This window comes from Onthophagus taurus, chromosome 2, assembly GCF_036711975.1.
Source record: "Onthophagus taurus isolate NC chromosome 2, IU_Otau_3.0, whole genome shotgun sequence".
In the NCBI taxonomy this organism is placed as follows: Eukaryota; Metazoa; Arthropoda; class Insecta; order Coleoptera; family Scarabaeidae; genus Onthophagus; species Onthophagus taurus.
In genome coordinates this window covers 9912489-9939929 of record NC_091967.1, presented here as the reverse complement: position 1 = coordinate 9939929, position 27441 = coordinate 9912489, and the positions used below count along the sequence as shown (strand labels likewise).

General features: G+C 35.2%; 1 protein-coding gene across 4 annotated transcripts in view; it reads right to left on the bottom strand.

Annotated features, from left to right (window-relative positions):
* Positions 1–20090: 20090 nt before the first annotated feature.
* LOC111426901 (Ecdysone-induced protein 75B) overlaps positions 20091–27441 on the bottom strand; it is a 68071-nt gene continuing 60720 nt past the window's right edge. For 3 of the 4 annotated variants that reach the window (XM_023061774.2, XM_023061775.2, XM_023061776.2), the window contains exons 3-5: positions 24490–24634; positions 23130–23371; positions 20091–23041 (exon numbers count right to left, since the gene is read on the bottom strand). In XM_023061774.2, the coding sequence (XP_022917542.1) occupies positions 21209–23041; positions 23130–23371; positions 24490–24634 (2220 nt within the window). In that variant the 3' untranslated portion in view covers positions 20091–21208. Of the gene's footprint in view, positions 23042–23129; positions 23372–23592; positions 23762–24489; positions 24635–27441 lie in introns of those variants that run through there. The other variant, XM_023061777.2, reaches the window with a different exon arrangement.

Genomic DNA, 27441 nt, shown 5'->3' with positions numbered 1-27441 from the left:
TCAATACAGAGCTACAGGGGATTTCCCTAATTTTATATTACGTCAGCTTTAATTAAAGTTAGTGCGAGTTTGCAGTTTGGTTTTAATGTTTAATGTGAGTTTGAAATAATAATAGTAGTAATTAATAAAATTTATTCAGATACAAATATTCTCGAGATTCTTTTAAGGCCAATCTGATCACAAAAGTGGAAACAACAGTTATTGCTTTACTAGTTAATATAAAATTGGATAGTTTAGCCAATTAGATATTCATTGTTGAAGTATGTACATATAGTTCATTTTTTTTCTATAATACCTGTCAAATTGTTGTAAAGTTGGCAAAATTAACAGGGAGTTTTGTTTTATCATGTTTTGAAATAGATATGTCACACTGACGTTTGAGCTTTCGTTATTCAAAAAGAAAAGGTGCATAAAAAACGCTTTTACAATAAATATGTACTTCGTTAAAATCGTATTTATCTAAAAATTTATTAGTATTTTAACCTCAACTATTTAGTTATTGAAAATGTTACTAAAAATCAGGAAAACAACATAAATTTTATAAGGGTCCTAGATAATACCAACAGAAACCCTAAAAAATGTACATTGACAAGTATTATAGAAAAAAAACGAACTATATGTATTTTGTATGACGTCTGTTCAAAAACTTTTTTTTGACAAATAAATAAACATTGACAACATTGGGTTCGTCCCGTTTCCGCGCTCAACTGTATGTATTAAATAAATTAATAAATAAAATAACTAAGACGAACATGACAACTACAACTCGACTTTGAAGGTCTATGAAATTTCAGTTGTTTTGCAAAATTTTTTTCATGTTTTGCAGACTATTGATTAACTGCTCAGGTAAGCAGAAAAGATTCCACCATGGTCAAAGTTTGAATTGTCTGATATCAGCTTTTTAGAAGTATGAAAATCTATTCTCTATGCAACTATACCGTGAGTATCCATGAATATATATATCTGGCCTCATGACACTAACTTATTTTTCAGGTTGTGTTTTGTGTTCAAGCCAAGTTATGATTTGCATGAGTACCATGTAGATTTCTATTCTTTATCAAAAACCTTTGACATTGTCGGCAAGGTGAAAATCTTGAAATGACCTGTATAAGTTCATTTTTTTTCTATAATACCTGCCAAATTGTTGTAAAGTTGGCGAAACTAACAGGGAGTTTTGTTTTATCATGTTTTGAAATAAATATGTCACACTGACGTTTTAGCTTTCGTTATTCAAAAAAAAAGGTGCTTAAAAAATGTTGTGGGGCGTTTATTTGCCATTTATTTACCTAGAAAAGGTGTTTTGTTCTATTTAATTCTAATTAATTTTACTTTGTTAAATCGTATTTATCTAAAAATTTATTAGTATTTTAACCTCAACTATTTAGTTACTGAAAATGTTACTAAAACTCAGGAAAACAATATAAATTTTATAAGGGTCTTAGATAATACCAATAGAAACCCTAAAAAATTTACATTGACAAGTATTATAGAAAAAAAACGAATTATATGTTTTACACTCATTGAGATATCTCATTTTTTGAATTGAGTTTTTTTTAAAGTTTACCAGTTAGTTGCAAAATATTCTCCTGGTTTCTTTGTTACTAATATATTGTTCTGAAATACTTTTGATTTTCCTGCGGATAACACACAGGTTGACCTTATATGATACATACATTTCGAAATTACATCCAAATTGACTTTTGATTGATCGTCCATAAAATAATCCAACCCAACCCAAGTATCTGTTCCATCATTTACATTTGTTAGTCATTTATTAAGATTCATCTCTAAAAGTTTTTCATATTTGTAACAAATCGCTTTGTGTATGATTGGAGGAGGTAGAAGTAAATCTAATAAAATGTGTTTGTTATTAAATTAGTTTCTTATCTACTAAAAAATCGCTTTTCCAATGATAAAGGTGTAATTATGTGATGACCATGTTTACATATGACCTGGTGTCCTCTTTCTCCGCAATTCTGGGAAATTAGAACAGCAGCTGTCGTTGGCTTGATTCCCTTTATATTTGGCATCAGTTACATACGTAAATAAATGCATAAAATGTTGCAGAGTTATACATAAGTTATTTATTATAATCTTGACATCATCTAACCTTAGTAGTAAGTATATTGATAACTTCCCGGTTTTTGCTAACAACGATTGACTGATTTTGCTCTCTTATCACTGAAGCATTAAACAACTTTTTGTCTACTTATGACATATTTAACAATTAACGATACGACAATGCAATAAAAATTAAACCCAACGGGAAAACGATCGCGCACCTTTATTTTTTTATTTCATCCTTTTCACTCAGCGAATTAATCCGTTACGGTTTGCGGTCGCAATTCGTTAACGTTCCGTTCGATTGCAATCTCTTGTTGTTGAAGAATACGCCTCAAGCTATGGATTGTGAATAATTTATCACCGTTCGAGTAGCGGCCGACGTAAATGATTGGGAAGCAGCTGAGAATGAAAAGAGTTAAACTCTTCGATTATGTAAATTATAATAGAAAATTTTCTGCTTTTATAGTATATCTTGTAAATAAATATTTAAATTGAGTGATTAATTGTTGTGATTTAATAAAGTTGATAATGATTCAATTAAATTCAACGCAATTGTAGAAAACCACGTGGTATCCAAAAATAAATCCACGTGTCACGGTTTGAATAAGTCGGTTTTATACAGAACTTTCACCAACAAATAAACCGGGTACCAAGTCAAAGTCAGGGACGAATATTTGTACGTTCGTTGCCAAAATCGGGCGTCTTAATTAATTTGTTTATAAAGGCGTGAGCCGCGCAGTAAATCGGGACGTCGGCGTCGCGGCGCATTGCTGACAAACGAGCGCTGGGCGTCGGACCTTACAAATTTTTACGTCCACGCCATTTACTGCCGGCCATAAATAAAAGTCCCGCGGGGACACCACCAGTCGCGTACATCTCAGCCCTAATTTGCCTCTTAATCGCTTAACAGGTCCATTCGTCTTGTTCTCGAAAAAGTACCTTTTGTCCCGTTCTGTTTAAAAATCGAAATAATCCACCCTCGAGTTATCGTTGTTTTGCGTCGAGTTGAAAAACCTGATTAATCGACACTGCGAGCGCGTTTCTCCCCTTTTTTTCTAAAGAATGAATGTGTGTATTTTTATCTTTTGGATTAAGTCGTCGTATAAAATGATGTCGACAAACAGGACTTAAAAATAAACAAATCTTAAAAATATTTAAACCAATTTGTATATTTTCTTTTATATTGCAATATTGCTATGATAAACTATCTAGGAGTTATAGCAATTTTAAGCTTTTTATCTATCGCATAAATTTATCAAGATGTTGTAAAACAGAATTCAACACATCTTAGTTAATTATGACTAAGAAAAGAATAAGTTTAATAGTAGGGGGTCATCTCTTCGGTGTTTGTTGTATCAACTAAAAACACGGAGTTGAAGAAAACTTGAGATTAGCTAATTATAACAATTTATAAACAAACGTATTATTCAAGCAATTGAAGCGCTACGAAGGTAATTTAAAATTATACTACATAAAATAAATATCAAAAATTAATTAAAATGCAACACAGTATTCTTTAAACATGAGACTAAACGCAGTGTATCATTATAAAATTTAATGGGGCGTACACGATGAGCCAACCATCAAAGAACATGAATTGTTAACTCACAAGAAAGCTTTTAAAAAGTTAACGTGCAATACACTAACATAGAAACACAAAATGGTTGAAATATAATATGATAAAAACAAATTGTTAAAAGTTGTAAAAGTAAACAAAACAGTGGTTTGTAACACCAACCACATACTCGGGCACCCCATTAGCTGAGTACTCTGTTTTTAAATGGATCTCTTAGATTTTAAGGGTATGATTCGCTTCATGATTCATCCTAATAAAAAATATACATAGGAACTAATAAAATGCAACAGACAGAAAAACGTCGAAAACTGAGTGTTTATTCTTAGAGATCATTAAAGCTTGTGAGATCATTTGCAAGGATCTATTATACAAGATGAAAATCGCGCTCATACATAGAATCCAACTTTTGGTATTCCCCGAGTTGTGTCTACACGATGTATAAATCAAGGACGGTAGTTCTAGTTTTTAATTGTTATTCAGCGGTAGAATGTTGTGGATTTTTATTGAATTAAAAGTAGAACTAATACTACACCTAGAACTAGAAACATTCTGGTTTAGCCGTAGGTCTTTTAAGACGACTAAACCCTAATTCTTGGTCTAGTGTTAGTTATAATTTTACACTAGCACTATCACTAGAACTAACACAAGACCTAGAACTAGAATCATTCAGGTTTAGCCGTCTTGAGAGACGTGCGGCTAAATCCCAATGTTTCTAGTTCTCGGTCTGGTGTTAGTTCTAGTTTTGCACTATTACTAGAAGTAATACAAGATCTAGAACTAGAATCATTCCGGTTTAGCCGTATTGAGAAACGTGCAGCTAAACCAGAATGTTTCTAGGTCTAGTGTTAATGTTAGCTCTTGTTTTAGTTGTTATTCAGCGTTAGATTGTTGTATATCTTTATTGTATTATCTACTACATAAGGTAGATACTTTAAAATGTAAAAGCTTGTTTTAGTAAATTGGTTTGATTGTATTCCTATTGATTTTTAAACCGATGTGTCACTACCAGAAACGATTTATTCTTTACGTATACGTTATAATAGGTACATTTTGGATGGGATTTTGAGAATAATTGGAATCGATATCAACGTGGCGCCATAGTTAATTAACTATTATTGTGGGCGAGAGGATGAATTACTTACAGTCAAGATTCCGGGGTCGCAGCCGCTGACCTAATTCGCCTATAAAAATAAACGACATTGGTGCCCTCCTGTAAACATACGTGGGGTTCTTGCGCAAATCGCGACCCTGATCGATCACAACTCGACAGCCATTTTTTTTTCACATTTTCATCTATATTAAAAAAAGATTCTTATTGGTTTCAACCTCAACGTCGATTATAAATTGACAATAACGTCGTCATCATTGAAGTCGAACAAAAATCGCGTCGAGTTTAATTACGAGAGTAATTAATTTCTTAGCTATTAATAATTTCGAATAGAAAATATTTACTTGGTAGTAACAAAGGATGCAATTTTGCGAAATGTTGATACAAGAAGAGACAGTATTGTGGGCCCAAGGATTTGTTGTTAGCATATGCGAATATTTTTCTATTAATAGATAATAGTGTGCTGACAGAAACGCCTCCTAAATAGAACAATACCGACGCAAAACGACCGCTACGACGTAGCTGAAAATGTGCTACTTGGAGTTCGTTTACATCGCGGTCTATATTACACTTTAAAGTGCGAGATCTGCACTTCTTGTCAGGCTAGACTACAAAGTATCCGTAAAAGGAGTACTGAAAATTAAAACCTGTAATAACATCTTATTACTTTGTTTCATTGTTTGATGATCAACATGAGTGTGTTATAGATTCGTGTTAACTATTTTGAAGTTAATTTATTACAAGAAATATCGTGTTTCCAATATACAAAGTAATTACAAAGCACAATTTTAATAGCTCCAGATTATTCATTAATGAAGTCAGCAATAAGAAACGGTTTCAAATAAAAATCAAACAAACATCGAAGAGTAACGAACCGCGTCGCCGTAAACATGTACTACAAAACGCGTTTAAGTAGTAGGAAAGCAAGAAGCGAATAACAACTGTTTGCACTTTTATGGAGCGCGTGTTGATGTTAAAGCGAATGACCCCGCAACGTCTTTGCGAAACATTACTTTTTGTCTTTGCCAATCGATTTATTACCAAATAGTTAATTGTTATTGGACATTATAAAATAAAATGTTCCAAAGGAATTTATTTATTTTCCTTTTTTTTACTTTCCAAAGTATTTATACGACTTTGGTAATCATTTATAAATAGATATTCTAAAATTGATTCATTTGATGAGTTTTAAAGAAATTTATATGGGAAGGAGAAAGTTGTTGAGTTACGAAATCTGGAAAATAAATCTAGTCTATGCCAATGATAATATCGATCAGCAAACTTGACGTAGATAGTTGTCACTCTATCTTTTTTTTGGGTTTTCAGATGCTATTTTGTCCTGATAGTGATTTATCTCGCGTTATTACCACAATTCGTTCCTCTGTTATGCGATTACTCTGTACTCTAGGATGTTATCTATTCTTTATAGTTGTCTGATATTCTCACTTCTTTCTCTGTCCATCAATGTTTTCCAGCTATTCTATGCACCATTTCCATTTCTATAATCTGTAATATTCTGTTTTGTTTGAATGTCTTGGGTTGGGTTTCTGCTGCATAAGGTAGTATTGGTCTAATTGCTGTCCTGTAAATCTCGCAACTTGGCATTATTTTCGTCTCAACACTTCCTTACTTCCTGGTGTATGATCATAAGTTTCCATCTGATTGGTGTCTTCGAGGTACTTATTTGTTTTCTTGTTGCCACATTCTTTTGCTGTTTTATTAAAGTAGTACAGTCCCCTCCCGAAATCCTACTTGTTCTCCACCAACTTCGCATCGTCTGCATAGACGTAACAAGAATAGCTTTTATGCTTTGTTCATAACAAAAATATTTTAAACATAACTAACTTTCTACAAAACGCATGAAATTGCATGTCTTGGCTATGCGTTACTTAGGGACGGCATATCTGAAAGGAAATGGTATTTAAAAGGAATCATAGATGTGGTTATTGAAGTCCGTGGAATGCTAGTTAAGTAGATCGAACAGTTTACATAGATGCTTGGTTGTAAATAAGATTAACCATCAATTTGCCCATTTCTACTTTAAACGTTCAGAAATTTGGCATATTGGTATTCTAATTCCCGAAACTCAATAAAAGCTGCTCCCCAAAATCCATCTTTTTCCTGCCTCTATGGAACTGTATTGATTTTACACTTTTTGCCACTTTCTTCAATTCTGGTATAGCACGCTAAGATTCAAGCTCTCTTTTACAAAATATATTTGTGGAATATCTATTTATTATACAATATCAGCTAGATTATGATGAAACCATCTTAGATATCAGGAGCACTGTGTCACCCTAAGAAAATATGAAAACACTTCAACTGCGATGATTAGTTTTTCATTATAGAAGAAATATAATTGAAAAATAATGACGGAAATTGCATAAACACACGCTAGCGTACATAAGAAGTAATGAAACGGTGCACTTCCTATTCAGTAATAATTGTAGGAAACGGTCGTGCGGTATGCGTTCTAATCTATTAAGCCAGGAGTATGTGAGAAATTTATGGTCGCAATTATTACAACGTACGTACGCCCCCGTGCGTTAATAGAGATTGTCTTCGATATACGGTTACAAATGGCACAATATTGGGTAACATATCTCTACGTTTCGATCAAAAGGTAAACTTCAATCGATCAAAACTGTACACTATTACACCATAACCCTGCAATTATTAGGATTAAAATCAAGAAAACCAACGATTTCTAAGTTCACCGACAGGCTTTCAACATTTCTCTTTCGTGCCGAGTCAGCTTAAAACGACACGGTTGAGCTTAAAAGGGAAAGTGAGAAAGTGGACTTCTTTTCATTTAGAGTTTACGAACGTTTTACACTCCGTGTCCTCCTTTTATTTTTATTTATTAGATTTTTTTTTAATTAATTTATTTATCGACGTGTTATGTCGAAAATACGCCAGGTGTATTTTCGGCTTATCATTGAGTGCATTTTTATACCGAAACGGTGACGGCGGTGTTGTTTGTTTGTGTTCGTGGAAAGCTTTATTTTATCGATTTTTTGGTTCTGATAAACGAGCATCATCGCGTGCAAACTAGGTGACTGGTTAGACTAAAAATAAAACCTTATCTTCAGATATACGAATTTTTCGCCACGTTGTAATTTCATTCATATTCACTTCAAAAATAAACGAAGTGTTTATTAAGATTTTCTTTTTTGCAACAAATACAAAAAAGTAACCACAAATTATATAGGTATTACTCATTAGTGTCATCGTTAACAGTCGATGTATTAAACTAAACTTTTCCTCAAGTGTTTTGTACTCAGCACTACATAGATAACTTTACGATCAGCTAGATCCGTTAAATTTTTAGGTATATTTTCTGGATTACCATCAAATTACATTTCTTTTTATAATCAGATATGTTTCTACTACTAAATAATTTTAGATTGATATCTTACATGAAATACACCTACGTTGTAAAAACATTAAAAAAAATAGATATAATATTATGCAGCCATACAAATATGTTTAGCTAATAAATAAAGTTCATAGCTTAGTAATTACAGGCTATGTAATATACTCGAGTTGTCGCAGAACGTAAACACCAAGAAATCGATGTACGACCGTCCCATTTTATAGTAATAAACGACGCAGCTCTCGCAATAGTAAATACGTGCAGTAAAATTACGCGTTGCAACATGAAATGTGTATTGTTCGGCTCATTATAAATACCGTACGTAGACGGTGTTTCCCAAGAGGTATATCTATCTACGTATAACCTCCAAAATGAAATATCATCGTAATAACACGTTTATAAGTGGTATATCTTGGGCGGTCTAGTTCTTTTTGTGTAATAATCAACGAATTACGAGGGTTATAATTTATTAAATCTGTGTTGCGATTACAAAATTCAGTTTTGTAACACGATTTATAATTTTTTGCTCTAACTCTAACTTATAGTTTAGTACAATTGAAAGTACCTATCATAAACTGAGGCTACGCCAATATTAGTTTTCCGGTAATACGAGGTCATGCTTAAAAGAGTAAACGTTTTCAAATTTGTGTAATCTACAAACATTACTTTAAGTTTAAAAACTCCGCTTTTACTTAAATATTTAATTAAAAGTCATTTTACAATAACAAACTATTTATCAGTATTTTTGTGATACGTAAACAAGGTCTGGACGATAAAGGTCTAAAATATTTCACACATGACATTGAGAGTTGAGACGATATTTTTCCGAAATGATTAAATGAAATCTTGACAGGTTTCTTTTCAATAGTGTAAAAGGAAGGTAAAACGCCGAGGAAAAATGTAATCTAATTTCGATTCAAAATGATCGATTCGTCTTGCGCATATCGCAATTTACTAACTACGCACTACGTTGCCCTGGTTTCTGATGACTTTATTAGTCGGATGGCATAAAGGAACGTTCGATAATGAGGTAAATATCTGCGACCTTGGCCTTGGAAGCTTGGAAACCGACGGCGTTTTATATCTTATCGGAACAAACACTGATTATTTTTGAACCAAACAAAATCTTTATTTTATATTAAAAATAAAAAAAGTTATACAGAGTGTATAATTAGGGAGTTGGGGTGCTACGACGATGATCATAAAAATAAAAAAATAAGATTAGAAAATAAATCTAAACAAATTAACCTCAACCTCAAATTAGCCTATCCAATCAACAAAATTCAACAAAATATTTAAGGCTCTTAAAATCTGTAAGACATCAATAAAAACTTTATTACAAAGCAGGATCATTCCCAAAAGTATTAATCTGTGTATGGAGATGAACTGTTATAGATTACCTTTAGGACGTTTCTGTTAAGGCCCTATTTTATAGCTACCCGTAAATCTATTCTAATACTGTCGATTATAACCAATATGTTTTCGCAAAGTTAATTCAAGTGCGAGATGGAGATGAAACCTCCATCACCCCCAATCTCTACCAACCTGGAATTCCTTCCAGTAGGACCAGGCTATCAGTGTACGTCATCACGAAAACTTTTGGAGTTGCTAGTACTTCATTAAACCTTCCATATTTCAAAAGGTTAATCCCTGAGTTGTTAGGTTGGCAAAAATCTTCAACTGAGATTATCAAAAACTCAGTATGTTACGAAACTGACACGTACTTTTGCTCTCTTTAACTTTTTCGTTCTTCAATCTTAATCCTTCCTGTATAAGACCCTTGACGCATTATTTTGTATCTATTTTTGACCATATAACTCGTTACTAGATGTTACTCAGAATCATCAAATGTGATAATGCCTATTAGATTGTGGATCATCTTTGTTAAAATTTCTTTACTTTTTCAACTTTCGGAACTCATCATTGTATGCCAACCTGGGCATCACTTTTCCGACTGTGTTCAATGTCTCAACATTACGTTTTCAGTGATGATTTTGTCACTTTATGGATCTCTTTCGAATTGAGCTAGGATAAATATTGGCCGATTCAGCACTTTGGCTTCAATGATTTTTTTAAGTCAGGAATTATGGTGCATGTCATGTACCATTGGATCTGGATCTCTTCGATTTCTTTTTTAAAGCGATTAAAGGTTGCTCTAACACTTTAATTTCGTAGACTACCACTTCTACGAATTTTTGTTCTCTTATATAAATGCATTACATTTTCTTTTATTTAGATCATGTTTCTACACCTATAAACGTTGTACTACAATGAGTGGAGATTCTGAGATTTTTTCACAACTAACTCATTCTTCTTGAAGATTTTGGAGGATTAAAAAAGCAGATTCTATTTCAAACATATCAACAAATAATGAATGCGAAAATACCGCTTTCAAGTAATGCAGCACAAACTGTATCTTTATCGGGATAATTACTTCATACAACCAACAATCAAATTAAACTGGAATTGAATTTCATAGTTGCACTAATCAACTAATGGAATCAATGACCTGGGGACCTATTGGTAGTACTAACAATCCTGTCAGACGATAACTCAATAGAGTTGAGTCCTTTCGCATTAATACAATGAATGATGACATCAATCAAGTTAATTATATCAATATGAAGTAGATTGGTCTTAACAAATTATGCCAAAAATAGCAGAACAACTCAACATCTTATTTCTTTTATTAACTTCTAAACTAATCCAAAAAGTAATTTACGGATACATAATTGTCAAAAAATATTGCACTCATTCTATAACGCAACATTTAAAACGAACGGTTGATTTAATTTCAAGACCTACGGCAATAGACCAACGACCTCTCTTTTAATTTTATGGCTCAAGCAAATGTCTTCACTTTTAGTTGTCGCGATTGCGAGAACGGCGTTTGGCAAATCGTTGACGCACACATCGTACATATTTTCTATCCCACTCTTTCTTTTCCTTGTAAGACTATATATCTAACACAACAGTGAAAGTAATCAATGGAAGCACTAATTTCGCGTTAGCATGCACATAATGCGTAATCCAGATCTCTTGTTGTTTTCATGCACTTAATAAATCTTGCGTAACCGAGTGTTAAAAAGGGAAATGAGTTTTTAAGTGACGTGAGAGTATAAATTTTTGTTACGTTTTCAAAGTTTTATCAAGGAAAAAAAGCTGATGAATATTTTAATATGTTCGCCTTGAATCATGATTTGCATTACAAAATTTCTCCTTCTAGCCTCATACCGACCTTAGTTGAGTGAGTTTACGGGTCGCTAGACAAAAGTTTTGCTGAGGCGACCTCATCTCTCTGACAATGTTTTCGTTTCATTAGCAAATCAAAGAGAGGCTGGCGTCCTCTGAAGGCAACCTCGGTCTCGCTTACCGATAAAAAGGTTTACGCGCCGTTCATGGTTAACCGGAAGCTCTGGGATCGATGAGTCCACCGCGATTTATCCATACTGCTAATTAACAGAATAAATATCGACTTGAACAATTTACGGTCAACCTTCTTAATTGATCGTTTTTCAGTCTTTGTCATTTTAAGTATGATGCGAAGTGAAAACAAAGGATTTTATTACGTAAACTATTTAACTTTAACCTTCTTGGAAATAACTTTAAGGAAAATGATGTTTATCATTTATGGGTGTTGTATTACGAAGGGAAGATAAAATAACTTGGCGCCAATTAATCATTATTTATTTTTTGAAATTTTATACTAGTTAATGTTTATTGAAGGTGATATTACGATAATCTTTCTTGTTATTGAACTTGTTCTATGTTTACTTTGAAAATAATTTTATCTTGATGATAAAATTATTATCTATAGACTAAATCATGTTATAGTTTGCTAAATGAACATCTCATTCATATAAAATATATTTCAGACGAAATTAAAGTTTAATTACTGTAGATTCTAAAATTCAGAATCCTGCACAAACTGAAATACTTGAGTGTACATACACAAGTTAAAAAGAAATTATAGATAATATATAATTGTAGTTATTGTAGTTTAAGATAAAATATGCTAATAAAGTAAAGTACACGCGGACATCATGCGACCGAGAACGAGTAATTGAAAATTTATCTAGCCAAGGTTGAAAACGATTTGCTTGTTAGTGTCAAGGAACAAGGTCAGTCATATCGCGACGATTAACGTAAAAACATTCTCGAGTTAAAAATAAATTCATACAAAATATAGATAGAGGGACGACTTCGTGTTTGTACGGTGACGAGGTTTTAACGAATTTCAAAAGAACTAAAATTACTAAGCTGCCTAAGAATGCGGCAAATACATTTTTTTAATGCTAATTTTGCCTAATTAATGGATTTAAATAATGATTCAAACAATTTAAAATTTGGTGTATTTCAATAAAGTATTTGCTTCACAAACATTGAATGTAAAAAACATAGTGATAGTTAACGAACATTTTTTATTACAATATCGATTGTTATTTTCTCATAGATAGACAATAATGCTAAGGTTAATGTACCTGATATGAGAATAAACTAGATAAGTGATAGTTTAGTAGTCACAACAAATTCATTTTTAACTCAAAATATCTATCTTTTATATTTAATAAATAAAGTTCTTTTAGTATTAAGCAAATTGAAATTAGTTCGCGTATTGTATGTAAAAGAACGTGATTATGTTTATACCGATTCCGTAACTGTACTTTACGATACATTTTCTCGATACGATTAAACATAAAAAAAATGTGAGAATGAAAAGTATTCCAACTATTGCGATGGTGAAGGCTGCGAAATCGCCGAAGACAAATGATTGTTAGACGTCGCCGAAGGACACACTCCGAACGATTGCATATTATTAGCTGATATTTCAGCCGTTAATCGGCGACTGAAAGAAAAGTAAATGGCCGTTCAACTCAAAGCGCCCAAGATTTTTTACGAAAAATCACCAAGTAGGCCACTACACTCCCCGGGCCTATACTTGACTGTCGCTGAAACGTCGTCACCGACTTCGTTAGGTTTGGCTGCTGTACCTCAACCTCCTGTTGCACCAACTTTCTCTAACTACCGCCACCTCTACCGCCGTGAGTTATGTAATTATTGCATGTAAACAGCCTATGTTAATCGATGTAGTTATAAAATAAATCATATGCGAGAACTCTCTCGGATTTTAATATTTACTGGATTATTAAGTAAAAAGAAATAGTATAAAAGAATAGGAAGTGAAACAAGTAACTTAAGTTCCTATTCTAATCAAGGATTATAAAGGAAAAAACGATTTAACGAAACAATTATGAAATGTTTTTCAAATCAAGATAAAGATCTATAAGTATAATTCAAAAAAATAACTGGTTATAACCGATGATGACAGCGATTCAATTGCTGTTACACAATATCTTGTATTTTTATCCATTTGACAAAGATAAAATACTCTAAAACATAGTAATTCATAATTTTTTTGAAAGCTTTAAAATTGATATTATCCGAGGGTGATTCACCATCTCATCATCAAACTTCTCTGAAATTGTGATAATAAATTTGTTATTGAAATAATTACAACTATCGAATTACGGTTTACATTTTTGGAATCAACTCCATTATAATAAGCGTTTTAGTTTTAAGAAATAAGAATGATTTTAGTTTGACCTTAAATGTTATTGACATCATAGTAACATTATTAATCAATTTAAAACAATAAAAAACATGGCTTTAATTATCAACTAAAACTGGGGGAGAAACGAAAACCAAGAATGCTTTGTTGTCGCCAAATAAATGAGTTCAAGTTGTAGCCAGAAAGGATTTTCAACCTGGATATATTACGTCAGCTCCTAAATAAATGATAAAGGAGAGGAAACGGTGATGTCCATAAAGCTATTTTGCAAAGTCAAAACCGACAACGTACTGCTAGAACTTAGTTGTAATAGGCCACGTGCTACAAAATGGTATCGTCCAAATAAATGAACCTTAGACTAAAACTCTGTTAAAAGCCAGATGAATTGCGAGGTGTCAAATTGAAAAGCTGAAATATCCAAAATGCTACAACTACGGTGAAATGGGATATATACCATCTCCCTCCAATTGCGAGAACTTCAGGTTGATATTTAAAGGAAGCAAACTCCCAATTTTCCAGGAGAATATGTTATCAAGCTGAATAACCAACGATCCAATGTGAGGCCTAATAGTTCATAATAAGCATGGAATAAAGGAACTGCAATATCTTAGTAGGGTAATTGCATTTTTGGGGACTTGGCTGAGAATTTTTACAAGAAACCAAAATTAAATGCAGAAACCTACAAAATGCAGTCTGAGACTCCGGTGAATTTAAAAATGCTAGGCAGTTACTTAAAACCAAATGCTTTACGAATGCGAGGTCTTGATGAACTGACACGAGATAAACGAAAGAAAATAGTAATATATTAGCATCTATCTCGACGGTATTCATCTTAACTGGCCTATCCTACTGGAATAAAGAGAATCTATGACACTAAAGAAACATTGTGTTCGAAGTGGCTCAGAACTGTGTAAACAGGTAAAATTGAACTTGTGTCTCTCATGACAGTTCACATGAATGTCAGGATTTCAAATATCAAGAACTGAGATGAGTCAACCCAACCCAAGCGTATAAATCAAAAGTATTAAAAGTTAAGAAAAGAGAAATTATTCCTACTCGATTGTGTTGTTCATCTAACACATGCACGCACAACACCTACAGCAGGATCTCGAAGGAGAAATTCAACGCAAACCATAAAACTTTATTGTAAAAAGGTAAGAACGTTTTTTGTTTGTATATGTAGAATACTATTATTAAATACTAAATATAATAGCTTTATTCGAGAACCTTTATTTAATTATAAACGTTATAATAAATAAATTTAGATTATGAATTTCAAGATGCTTGATTCAACAAGATGATTTAACAACGATGGCAGTGTCCCCAAAGTTCGCACAAACATGATGCACAATGTTATACGTCTTGACTAACTTCTTGTACAGTTTAGGTGCATAATAAATAATTCATTTTCGGCCAACTGCTTTGCAAACTCTCGAATGTCTTCTCAGCATTAAGATTATATCCTTCAAGTTTCATTTGTGTTCGTTTCTCTAGGTAATCTCTAGATACCAGGGAGTTCTAAAACATTGGCCGTACACGAGTTCAGCTATTTTTAATATTTAAAATGTATGTATTATTTATGTGTCTACGTGAAAACTAAAAAAAAATAAAATTTAATTGTGTTGAAGTGGTTCTTTTACAAAATAATAACGGGTATTCCTACCCGATTGTGTTGTTCATCTAACATATGCACGCACAACACCTACAGCACTATCTCGAAGGAGAAATTCAACGCAAACCATAAAACTTTATTGTAAAAAGGTAAGAACGTTTTTTGTTTGTATATGTAGAATACTATTATTAAATACTAAATATAATAGCTTTATTCGAGAACCTTTATTTAATTATAAACGTTATAATAAATAAATTTAGATTATGAATTTCAAGATGCTTGATTCAACAAGATGATTTAACAACGATGGCAGTGTCCCCAAAGTTCGCACAAACATGATGCACAATGTTATACGTCTTGACTAACTTCTTGTACAGTTTAGGTGCATAATAAATAATTCATTTTCGGCCAACTGCTTTGCAAACTCTCGAATGTCTTCTCAGCACTAAGATTATATCCTTCAAGTTTCATTTGTGTTCGTTTCTCTAGGTAATCTCTAGGTACCAGGGAGTTCTAAAACATTGCCCGTACACGAGTTCAGCTATTTTTAATATTTAAAATGTATGTATTATTTATGTGTCTACGTGAAAACTAAAAAAAAATAAAATTTAATTGTGTTGAAGTGGTTCTTTTACAAAATAATAACGGGAAGTTTCACGGTTCTGAAAGTTACCTGAACAAATATAAATTTTCAACCTTTACGTAAATACTTCGAACGTATCGATTCCCAAACTCTGTATCAGGAATTTGCTCACAATTTGCTTCAATTTAACTCTCTGCGTTCTTGTTCCATGAAAATAATTATGATGCAGTTTTTTTTAGAATAATAACCTTTTAGGCATGATACTTAGAGGGAATTTATTTTATTTATTTTTCAATAACCGATTTTTTACAGATTTTAAAAGTTAATCCTAAAACTTTTAAAACGTCAAAACAACCTTAATCTTTTAATATTTCGAACCAATAATGTTAGTTCAATCACCACCACAATCGTGCGAATAAAACGGGTTTTAATGAGACAGCTCACGCAGTTGGCACCGGCTTTCGTCACGAGTTATTAACATTACCCAACCGCAATACATTAATCAACGGCTTCTTGCAGTTGAAGAAGGACTAAAAAATGAGGAATTAAAAAAAATGTTGAACGTTTGTGTTGTATACCTTTGACCCGAATGTTCAGCGAACCAGAAAATACTAACAATAAATGTCAAATAGTACGTTCCTTTAAGCTTTGCACTTTGGTTTAAAAAAAATCATTCTAGAAACTTAGGAGACTTAATAGGAATCGTTTCAACGTTAAACGGTAAAAGTTCAAAGTCGGAGAGTTCAATCGACCTGTTTAGACTATTAATTAACGAGAAGCGCTCAGCAGTTATGGAGGTGTATCCGAAGCTTTCTGAGGAGGTTAATAGCTCAATCGTGTGGTTAGTTCATATCTTAATCGGCCGATTAATTGGTTTCAAGTATGTAATTGTGGTGAAGTTAATGACTTCTTTCTTGAAAGATCATATTAACATTTTTAATTAATCGTTTTGTATGATGCATATCGATTTTATTTTCGCAAAAAAATTGTTTACTAAATCTGTTATTGATTTATTATCGAACTGCGCCTAAACCCAATATTTTTTCGTAATATTTTTAGAGATATAAATCACCTCAATCATATGATCTATAATAATTCGACCATCAAAACAAAATTTTGCATACATCGTTGCGTTAATTTAATAATTAAATAATTGTTTTGAGAATAAAATTCGATCAAGGTTGGTGAATATAACGCAATAATCGCTTGAACAAACCGAATACAATTGACACAATTACAACGTTCGGGTCATTTAAATCGCCTTACATAATTATTGTTTACTCCTAATTGCTCGCAACAACGCCCACCGGTCTTTTTAATAAGATTGTATGCGCACCAATAAATTTCAACCGCATCAGGTTGGTTTAGGATTCGTAACGTATCGTGTTATTGTTGGCACGATTTCTGACATGGTGAAAGGAACTTCTTGCGGCTGCCGTTACACTACCATTAAACCTCTCTTATACTACCGGAGAATGAAATACCAGTCAACAAGCTATGAACAACCCAGAACACATTTTTTAACCCACAAATGATAATTGTTTCACTATCTCGAAAGAGGTTTTAAATTAGGGAATTGGGTCAAATGTTGCGACACATTATTAAAAAAAATAAAAATATTAAGTTGTCTCAAAAATATTTTTTTAGAAATGATGAGGACTGTTAAAGAATGTTAAAAATGGGATTACGAATTAATTAAGAGATTATTTTGACCTCGGTTGACATCGAAAGTTTACTTCGAACGCATTTCCTCCTTTTTGACCCATTAAAAGGACCTAACCCTGGCCGTTATCCCTGGCCCAATTCCTTCCCTCGATTGATCCTTAGTTGTTTGTACAGAACTAAAGGGAGAAGGGGAAATGAACCTAATGGATTGTAATTATACGAGGAATTCAAATCTTATTAGGTTAAGTGTATTATATTAAGCCGATTTTGATGCAAAAATTACTATAAAATAGAAAAAATATTAATTCGTTTGATATAAAATTTTACTTTTAAAACCATAGCGAAAAAAGCAAAAAAGTCCATAATTAAAAGAACTCAAGAGTTCTAATAAATCACTCATGTTTTTTTTGCAACAAATTTAGTCATACTTAACTACGATCTATAAAATAAATATATGAAAGTTGCAAATTTGTCATTAATCAGTGCAAGCTAAATGAGCAAATATTTTGCCATGAGCAAACAGAATTTCTAACGTGGGTGTATTAATTTTCCCAATTTCACCAGTACATCGTTTTGACCGATGACGTTGTCAAATACCATTTTGCAATTCATTAAAATTAGATTTTGAATTGTTGATGTTGGTAAATTCTGAAATGCCCAGACCATACAATGAGTCCATGCAATGCTACTACTTAGTCGAGCGAACTGCTGAAGGGTTATCTTGTTGATAAGGAAATATACCGTTAGTTTTTTTGTTTTGCCATAATTTAGTAAAATTAAGAAGAGGAAGTTTTTTTTTTGTTTTTCTGAAAAGTTACCCAACCTCTTCCATATAAACAAATTTACTTTTCCTGATATTTTAACGATCATATCAATATCTAGTGGAGTCATTATCGATAACAAATTCAATTGTCATAACACTTAACAAATTTGCCTAATACTCGTTATAAAATTAATATTATTAATATTACTATGTACAATATATTTTGAAATGACGGTGCATTATTTAATTAAAGTTTTCATCGCTTGATTGGACTATACACAACGTATTCCGCCTATCTTTGGGAAAACGTTTAATACAAGATTATAACCTGAAAATCCAAGACCGATATACTGTAGTAATCATAATTTTTGCATTTCACGTTAGAAACTTCCCAGCAAAATAATTAATTCATTCAGGATAAGGAGGTAGATATGTCGATTGTGTAATAGAGACTGTGAGGAAATAAGCTAAATACAAAAAAAAATTCTTATCGGCTTTCTTTTATGTGTGTTTGTATGAATAGTGAATTACACAAAGAAGAATAAATTATTTACGTAAGAATTAAATATTAATGAATTAAATGACTAACTTGAATGAAATATCAAGAATATAGAAAATTGTCCCTATATACTCCCTATATACAACATCTAAAAGTACGATTACTACGAGTTATTCTCACACTAGCATAACTAGGTCAAAGTCAGAACTTTTATAGATTTCTGTATCATTTTTAATTGATTCTTTACGAGGTAATAATTCCTCATCGTCTGTTAATTATATTAATTAGGTTTACACGACTCCCTCATTCTTAAAAGGGGCAACTTTTTATTGTAAAAAATCATCATAAAGTCAAAAGGTTTCCATTTTCATCACCATGGATTTTACTTATGTTGAATTATTTTGATACATAATCACTTCTACATAATGAAACTTAAATATCACACTTATAATAATTATATTATTATTATAACTTTATACTTTAAATGTAAAATAAAAAAATTAAATGACAATGCATCGCTGAGTAACAAGCATTCAACCTTGAAAACGCGTGTAAAAAGGGCTTTTTGACCTTGAAAGTGCCCCTGTGACCTGACCTGAACGAGTATCGACACAAACATATACACACTCAACGCATTGTTAACAGCTTTACGTGGCACTCATTGAAATGGCCAAGGGAACAACACTCCTATAACATCTTTTTTTTTTAATAATATCCACGTTTAAAAAACAGTTTGAAAAGCAAAAAATCGTTTTCTATTTAGCACTAATGCTCTCTAAACAACCGTTGATATTCCACAAACGCATCATTTCTCCAAACGCGAATTTCTCCTATTTCTTTTTTAGCCTTTTTTTGTCGCGGCATAGTTCTAAAAGTGAAAGCACTTTGCTTTTCCAATAGCTGCGCTCATCGAGCATTGACTCCGCGCGGTTAATATCGATGAAAAAGTCGTTGAGCTTTTAGCTTTCTTAAATGAAAGTGAAATTTGATTTTAAATTTTAATTAAAAAAATGGTCTTAATTTTTAGAATTATGTTCTTAACTTAATTTTGAAACGATTCATGATACTTACTTTCAAAGTTAAAAGAAAGTTCTTTTTAACTTTTCATTTCACTTTGTAATTTGCTATTCACTAAGATTTTTATATTAACTTACCTGTAACTTTTAGCATGGGATTTTTTTTATTTATATGTAACAACTCATTAGTTTGTCATATATATCTTTTATTAAAACACTTTTTAAATCAAATTAAGGAAATAAAATAATACACAAAAAATTTTAATATCACCAGACATGGTTTATTCTGACATCTTCAACAAGCTCTCCAACTTACAGAAAAAAAAGGAAAATAACAGGATGAATGTTACATTTACGATTACTATTACGTCGTGGACGACAGAACGAGGCCGATTTTCGTTTCTTGATTTTTAACTTTAGGGTTTATTTTATTTTTTTTTTGAATTTCTTTTTTTACACGCGGATGCGAGCCCGTGAGATCGGTCGTCCGACGCCCTTCTACAACGACAAATGACGTAATTAATTTCTATGCAAGTTTATTTATAGTTCTGTGACGGCTTTACACGTGTTTTTGGTACGAGCCGTTTGAGAGGACAGAAAAACGTCACGTCTCGAGAGATGCCGAGCCGTCGCCAGCGCGCAAAGCGAGCGATAATTAGCTCTCAGTCTGTCTGCGCCCTAACTCCGGCCCGCTACCTAAAACGACGGGATGAAGGAAACGATGTTTGATGATGATGATAATGATTGAATGATGAATGGTTCAATGATACAACACGCAGCGAATGGACGATGATGAAAAAAAAAAAAACAAAATTATGACGATATAAACCGAAAAATTGAGATACGTAACACAAAAAGAAAAACTTTATACACGTTTTTTTTCTCTCTACAAAGAAAAAAAAATTATCACATATAATATATTAATTAATAATGTTTAATAATAATAATTATATTATAATAATAATTGTATGAATAGGATTGGTGCTGATACCAACTCGTTTTTTTTTTGTTTCCTCTTCGTTCATAATCATAAATATCCAATTTACAATGTTAAATTAGTGATTGTTCTTATGCTTAACTAAGAAATAGGTAGTTTGAGGGCGACACGGGGTTGGTCCACTATGTACAGATACGAGTCACCCCGAAGTATGGTAATGGCGGAAGTAATAGGCTAAGTATACAGCTAGGGGGAGAGGGCGGGAGATTTGGGACGAGTAACTCTAAGGGGTCACACACGAAATACAACATCCATAATATACAGTAATAAATTATTTGGTTTTCTTGCGACCGAAAGTGGCACACCGTGATGTCCGTCACTCACTCCACTTTGTACTTTTTTTACATACAAAAAATTCATTTCATTACGTCGCGCTTCTTTTACACCTCTAACGTGACAACCTTCAATGGTCGTGGAGACGGACTGGGAGATTTCGTGGACAGATTGAGAGGTTGTTGCGGGTCCGCGATATCAAGTTGTAATTCTACCATTTTCGGACTTGGAGCTGCCCCCAATAACGTTGTGGATGGTGACACCGGCGACCGAACTTGTGGCGGCGCCGGTGACGTTGAGTGGGGTGATTGGGGGTGTACGTAGAGGCGGGCGTAATCTTGTTGTTGGGGTGGAGATGGTGGCGAAACCGTCGCACTCACAATATGTGGTTGACGGGAAGTTGTCGTTATAACGCTTGTTGCCCACGCCGGTTGCAATAACGAACTGTTATTTTTGTAGGGACACGCCGTTGGCGACGCCGACACGTGAGGTGACGGTTCTACCCTCATTATGTAGTTGTGGATGATATCTGTCCTCTTCATCTGTTCAGCCGTCATCCTCGGCCCTTCCATTAAACTCTTCGCCAGCGTCGAATGCGTACTCGATAAACTGGATTGAGACGTCGACGCCAGCTGGTTATGAAGTGGGGATTGTTGTGAAACCACCACGATGGGCTCGGCTTCAGCCGAATCTTTGTTTCTTAACGCTCTGAATTTTTTATGCGGTTTATAAGCTTCATCCATTAATGAATTTGTATCGTATAAAGGTGGTGCCTGCAGCACCCTTTTCAATACGGGCATATCTTCGACGATATGGTGATCTTCGATTGAAGATCGCGGGCTAGAACACACCGATGTTGGCGCGCTAGGTTTATCTAACTTTTCCGTGCCAGATTCAATGCCAGAATCGCTAGGAGAATCTAATTTTCTAAATCGAGGGTGTTGAGGCCTGGATACGGGTGTGATCGTCAATCCATTATGAAGGAGATGCGATGTTGACGCGAATTCATCGTCACCCGATGAGGAAGTCGACCCAGAATTTGCACGATGCCTATGCAAGCAGATACCACCGGATAATGTGGCTGCTAATAATGGAGCATTAGCAACATTCGCACTGACATGAGGTGGTTGAGGTTGATGATGATAATCGTTTAAATTGACCATTTCTCCAGAACACATCGACTCGGTACTCGAAACTGAGCCGGATGGACTTTTTGCTTCGTCCATCGTCACATCAGATGAAGAAGACCAAGAAAGGGCAGCCGGACTTTTACTACTGCTCTCCTCTTCTAAAGGAGATCCCCAATTTGGAGTTAAATGTGGCTGATGTTGTTGTTGCATCATTTGTTGTTGTTCGGTCATTTTAAACGCTAATAATTTCTCTGAATGCAAAGTGTTTAACGTTCGGAGATCTGGGATTTTCTTCATTAGTTTGTTAAGGATGTCTGGTTGGCCGGGATGGAACTGATTGATTGCTGCTTTAAGGGCCGCTTTCAATTTGGTGTGCATTCTTTCAATGAGGTCTGTGTTGCGCAGGCCCGGACGGTCGGCGGCGATCACCACCACGGAACTGAAGAGACCGATTTCAGCATCAGATAGCTGGAGAGAGTTCATGCGCTCCGCGAAATCGAACATCGAGTCCATAAGGAATCGCGCGTTCGAACTATTGTGTATAGAGTCCCGTTTTAGCATTTGTCCATTTAAACAGATCATGCTCGCAGTTTGCGAATCGAACATGCACGCGAGACGGACTAAGAGCACCTCAAACACTCCCGCTTTTAACAATGTTACTTGATCGTCCTGAGCCAGTAGAGAGAAGCCCGGGATACGTTTCGCGAACTCAACCACGCCGCGGATCGCGGGTGAAAACCGTTTGGAGAAGTCCTGAAGGAGTTCTTGTTGGCCGGTTAAAGGTTGAGGGTTTGGATTTAACGGGCAAGCCTGTAACAAAAATACAACAAAAAATTAGAAATTTTTTTAAATTAATGCAAGGCTAAAATATTCGATCAATAACGTGTCGAATACTCACCAAGGTTGGAGGGCATGCGGTGTATGAAGGTTGTTCTCTGGCCCTTGTCAGCCAAGGTTCTACTTTGTCTCTGGTGAAATCACAAGTGTCGACGTGCGCCCTGACGACTGTGGCTAAAAGCCTCTGTTCGTCTTCGAGTTCGGCGGCGACAGCTTTTTCCAAGGACCTGGAGTTGGAACTTTGCTGCATCGCAGCTAAAATCCTAGCCTTTTCACGTTTGGGTACGCGACCAAATCTCACAGCTGCAACAAAAAAGAACAAGTTCGTAAGAAACCGTAAGTAGCACACGTCGAAAATTCGAGGGGACAACCAGGTGTATGACGCGTGCCACAGCTGTCTCGCATCTGTCGACCGTTACCCCTTCGAGAGAAAGTGAGCGGACTTTACGCGGGATTTAACATCCAAGGGAGTTTTATTATATTAATTTTTTATTATGAATAATCGGCGCGAATAAGACACCTACGTGCGTTATGATATTTGACGTTCCCGTTGAGGATCCCCTTCAGGATCGGTAACTCTTCGCACATTTTGCACTGGGTGGCACTTTCACCTATCACATGTGAGCGTGCTAATATCGGGCTGCTAAGCTCGCGACTTGGCATTCCCGACTACGCGAACTGTGTCTCGCTACAGATTGCTGAGCGGTCGACGAGCGTGACTCCCCTCTATGCGTGTCCCCCCCACCAGGGCTTCCCCTCCATCACCCTTGAACTTGAAACGCGACGCGCGGCGCTGGCGTCGTCGTCGCTCGGTTGTTTCGCGACGAAGGTCATCTCCTCTCGCTCCATCCTTTATTCCCTCTCTCGCGATACGGTTATGATTGATTCAAAAGCGTCGCCGGCGCCACCTACTGCTCACTACTGCTCACTTGGTTGCCTATTCGGTAGGCGCCAGGAATAAATCGCTATCGACCGCGAGCTCGGATGTCTCCTTTGTTTTGGTGAGCGGGGTGTTCACCTCGGAAAAGGAGGGCGCAGGCGCGTGCGCTTCCCGCGGCGTCGCGACGCCGGCCGTCGCACTACCCGCCTAGAGTCGACGACCGAGGGATTTCTCCTCACGAAGAAATTCGCGGTTACGAAACGAGACTTTCTCGAACACTTTCGTCGCAACGCGACTTTCTATTGTTTTCGCAATTTTAAACAAACGAATAAAACAAGCGGTTAACCTCAAATTATGCAAGAGTGAATATTTTCAAATTTAGGGTTAGATGCAGCACCAGCTGTAGGTCATTCACCTTCCCCAGATTTGCCCTATATTCCGAATTTCGTGCCGTTAACCTCCCTCCCACTACATTCAGCTTTAGCACCCCAAATTATTTATTTTTTTTTTTTGTATCAAGATAAAATAAATAATTACTTACCATCTCTACTCATTCCAACAGCAATGCATTTTTTCAGCCTACAATACTGACACCTATTGCGATTAATTCTAAGGATTGCACATTGTTGATTCTTGGTACACGGCCTGTATTGGATCTTCTGTTGAATACTCCTTCTGAAGAAACCCTGTGAAGGACAATCAGTATTTAAGCAATCATCGCTATCGCAACCAGATGAGCTAGAGTCCTCCCCAGAACAATGTTGTTCTTCGGGAACGGGAAGAGACTCGGTGGTACAATTCAACACAGCCATCATTTTCGATCGCGAAAAATTCCCTCGACACCACTATAGTAAGAAATAGTAGTCATCGAGCGGGGCACACGTCTAAGCGCCACGATAACCGAGAGAACACTGAACCCGGTGAGCGAGTTCACCAACAGTTTGCCAGATGACCCAATTCCCGGTTGTTAACCCGCCAAAGTGCGCTAGCGAGGCCAGATCACTTGAAAGTAAAAGTAGGCGATCTCTGTCTCACTCGTTCGAACAGCGAACGCAACAGACGAAGATAACGATACGTTTCGTCATTTGCTAAAAAAATCTAATAACGGGGACTACTAGAGTCTTTAGTGGCGAGACGCCAAACGTCACCGTGTTTTCTCATTATCTAGTACAAAAAAAAAATTTTTTTGGGTGCAATTTCAACCGGGATGAACGGCCACAAAAGTGGCACATATTTCAGGTACTGCCGGGGTCGCTAATGCGGCTGGAGCAGGTCACCAACCCATGAAACTTCAAAGGGTCAATGAACTCCAGTTATCAAAACATAATTTTTTTGAAAATTAATGCATTGTAAATTAATCAAAGGGATTTAGACAGAAAATGAAATATTCTAGAATTATGAAGCAACGAGTACATTTCGATTTCAAATTGACCTACATTTTGAATTGAAGAAAAAAAAAAGAAAAATCTAGAAATCTTTTGACTTTTACAATAATTAATTGTGTCAAAGTTAAAAATTACATAAGATCTAAAAAGTTTGACCAAAACCGTTCGAAATTGAGCAATACAATAACGACTAAAAAATGAACGCCCCCCGCCTACTTCAAGCGAAACATTACCGATCGTTTGTTTACAACAAAAAAAAATCGAAAAAAAAGTACTCTACCGAAAGTGGATCGCGGCCACTACGTTTCACCGTAATAGGTATATAACTAATAAACAGCACGGTGAGGCGGTGGAGGCGGTAATATACAAAGTTGGCGAGGAGGTCGACGAACCCCAGCCAACTCAGATTGACCGGTCATAGACTTTTGCCTGGCACGCCACGCCGCCTCTGCTGCGCCCGATCGCGTGAATTTCTCGAACGTGTGACGTCACTTACTGTCTACTGTTACGTCATAGGTGGCCCCGTTTCGCACTACCTCAACGTCGTTGTTGTCGTTGACGACGCGTGGTGGCGTTGCGGTCTTCCCGAACAACCACCCATCACGATAAGATGTTACATCTATTACTGTGTCTACACATCCACCATCAATAATCCGTTTTGTTTGTAACATTTTGTAACATTATTACATTTTCGTTATGATAAATTCTAGAAAACTCCATTTAAAAGGCAATGAACCCTAACGTTAAATCATCATCTAAGATTACTTAGAATTGTAATTGTGGGTGGAGTTTTTAATCGCCTACGTCTAAGGTCAGCAAAGTGCATCGAACTTAAAATCGAATCAAATTGGGGTCAAAAAATAATTAATTTGCATCCCCTGAAGAAGGTCGTTTCGGGGTTCGTTTGGTGAAAATCGGCGCGTTCCCTTTTGTTTTTCTTCGGAGCGCCGTCTTGCGGCGGGTCAACGCACTTGAATCTAGGTCTGGCTCTGTACCGGCGACAATGCAGCCCGTGGAGCAGAGGCAGCGGCGGCGGCGGTGGTGGCAGTTGGGGCCGCACTACATTGCGATAACGGTCCGGTTTGCGCATGATCTATCCATTCGCAAAGTTCAACGGCCGTACTATACATTCCTGTATTACAAAGTTCACTATTCGGGGCGAGTGGCCTGAATATTTTTATCTCGTCGTCGACGCGAATAGAACGGACACGGTGGACAAGCGATGTCGTTGGGACCCTTTTTCGCGCCGATTACGTTCTGTCCCCGTTCCGATTTTAGAACGGAACCACCGAAACAAATCTAATTAAAACATCTTGAATTAAAAAAAAAAATTTAAGATTAAAACGCAAAAAATTGACCTCTCATGAATTTGTTTTGCTTCAATTTTACTGTTACTTAATTTTGTTTATGTGTTTAAAATGTTGGTCAATGAACCCAACTTGATTTTCTAGGAAATCATAATTTTTCTTTACCATAAATTTTAAATAAAATCTTCATTCATTATCTGTTTAGGTATGATTTAACCTAAATATTTATCTACATATTAATATGTATATTCACTTATACTTATAAGTTCTTTGACCCCAATCAATTTATAATATCAATATCATAACAGCTAAAGAAAAAAGAAACCCACAAAAGACAATCTATTCTAGTTGCAAAAGGTTGCTGAACTTATACATTTAGCTACACTACATCGTTATAATCAATATCATAACAACTAAAGAAAAAAGTAACCCATAAAAGGCAAACTATTCTAGTTGCAAAAGGTTGCTGAACTTATACATTTAGCCACATCGTAGTGTATGTAATCATCGTCACCCGATGATAAATAATGATGACGTCGATGAAACATAACCGGCGAAGAAGAATCATCGCCGATCGTTAGCGAGTTTCAACGCAACGTCGTTTCTATAGAATTTAAAACGGCAGGTGCGAAATTTCAAACGCAAGTTGTAGATAGAGTAAGTAAAGATAGAACGTGGCTTAGCCAAAGTGCACTAACCGCGACTTTCCGTTACACGTCCGAACACTGCCGGATTCCGCGAGAGGGCGCTGAATCAAAAGCGCGAACGTCGGTCATTGCACCGATCAACGACCGGCGCGCC